The sequence below is a fragment of the Echinops telfairi genome, unplaced genomic scaffold (genome assembly GCF_000313985.2).
Source record: "Echinops telfairi isolate 266 unplaced genomic scaffold, ASM31398v2 ScPeMD7_2291;HRSCAF=2852, whole genome shotgun sequence".
In the NCBI taxonomy this organism is placed as follows: Eukaryota; Metazoa; Chordata; class Mammalia; order Afrosoricida; family Tenrecidae; genus Echinops; species Echinops telfairi.
In genome coordinates, this window is record NW_022106189.1 from 30,154,832 (window position 1) to 30,156,537 (window position 1,706).

The 1,706-nt window shown below is 60.5% G+C and overlaps 1 protein-coding gene across 5 annotated transcripts in view; it reads left to right on the plus strand.

The window, feature by feature from the left end:
• The window catches only part of E2F4 (E2F transcription factor 4), a 5,987-nt gene extending 4,291 nt beyond the window's left edge, over positions 1–1,696 (plus strand). For all 5 annotated transcript variants that reach the window (XM_045293688.1, XM_045293687.1, XM_004704620.2 and 2 more), the window contains exons 8-10: positions 633–680; positions 853–897; positions 979–1,696. In XM_045293688.1, coding sequence (XP_045149623.1) covers positions 633–680; positions 853–897; positions 979–1,094 — 209 coding nt within the window. In that variant the 3' untranslated portion in view covers positions 1,095–1,696. The remainder of the gene's footprint in view (positions 1–632; positions 681–852; positions 898–978) is intronic.
• The last annotated feature ends 10 nt before the right edge of the window (positions 1,697–1,706 follow it).

Consider the following 1,706-nt stretch of genomic DNA (forward strand, 5'->3'; position numbering starts at 1 on the left):
CCACCCAGCCACCTCTTCACCCCAGCTGACCACCACAGTCCTCCAAAGCCTGGCCTAAGGAGTCCTGGTGGCATACTGGGTTTGTTTTGGGCTGCCACCTGCAAGGTTCGCCCTTTGAACCAGCTGCTCCGTGGGAGAAAGATGAGACGTTCTACTTTCATGAAGATTTATCATCTCGGCAGCCCCGGGGGACAGTTCTACCCTGTGTCTTACTTACAGGGTTGCTATGGGTCGGAGTTGACTCAGCAGTGAGCTTGGGTTTTTCTTAGTGTAAAGTTGGCCTGACGAAGTCCCTCACACTTGCTAGCTGTTGGGCCCTCTGACCCCATGTCATCTCCTCCCTAGTTGACCTTTCTAGTAGAATGGTCCCCCTGTAAGCAGGTGGCTGGACTTCCAGTGTGGACTGAGCCAGCCTAGGGTGCTCAGCATGTGGAGCCCAGAAAGGGATTGAAGAGCCTGCTCGCCTATGGGGGACCATTGAGTGAGGCTGGCTGTGGCGAGCCCCGCCAGCCAGGCTTTCCAGCCTTTGGTTCCCTGGGCCTATTATTGAGGGGGGGTCTGGTTGGGGCTGGGGCAGGCAGGGGCTAGTGGGGCCCGGTGGGCGTGGCCCTTAGCCTGGCTTCTTCTTTCAGTTCTGGAACTCCCCAAAGAGCTCTCCGAAATTTTCGATCCCACTCGAGGTAGGTGCTGCACCCCCGGGTCTGGGCGGCACAGTGAGCACTTTGGGTTCGCCCCGCTGGTCTCACCTGAAGACCTGACTGAAGGCTGTGCTTGGTCCCCGGGGCCAAGGGGACCGCCTCTGGGGGTGGGGGAAGAGGTGGAGCCGGAAGTAACTGAGCCCCTCCTTCCCAGAGTGTATGAGCGAGGAGCTGCTGGAGGAGCTGATGTCCTCAGAAGGTGGGTGGTCCCAACGGTGGGGGAGTGGGTGTGGGCGGGGGGAGGAGCCTGGGCGGGACCTCAGCCTAGTGCTCTCTGCAGTATTTGCCCCCCTCCTACGCCTCTCCCCGCCCCCTGGAGACCACGATTACATCTACAACCTGGACGACAGTGAAGGCGTGTGTGACCTCTTTGATGTGCCTGTTCTCAACCTCTGACTGGCAGGGACTTGTCCTGTGTGGCTGGGACACAGACTGTCTGACCTGGGGGCCCCCTGCCCCTGCACGGCCCCTGGCTTCCCCAGCCCTCCCTTGGCTCCCTGCCCAAGCCGTGCTGGGAGAGGTAGGAAGGGGCTCGCTGCCCTCCGTGAGCCAGTGTCAGCCTCTGTTCCTGGGGCCTTTCTCCCCAGGCCCTGGCCTTGCTGCCACCCAGAGGCGCAGGCCGGAGACCCCGTCATCGTCCCCTCCCCGCAGGGCTGCGTTCAGCCCCAGTGCCCAGCTCCTGGCTAGTTCCCACCCCCAAGGAGGGAAGGGTGGAGTTGGGGGCTTAACCAGCACCACCCGGAGAGCCCTCGCTGCTGTCCACCCTAACCCGACTGCTCCTGCTGCCCTTCAGGCCCCTGTGCCCTGCCCTAGCCCTGAACCTGTGGGGGCTAACCTGGAGCGCAGGGATCTCTAGCTAGTCTTTCGGATGGGTCAGCCCTGGAGGGTAGCCCACCCTCTTTGTTCATTCCCCCCCCCCCCTTAGAGCCATTTGCAGAGATTTAGAAAGATTTACAGTAATGGATTCCTATATAAAGATTATTTTTATACTTTTTGCAGCACAAGAAA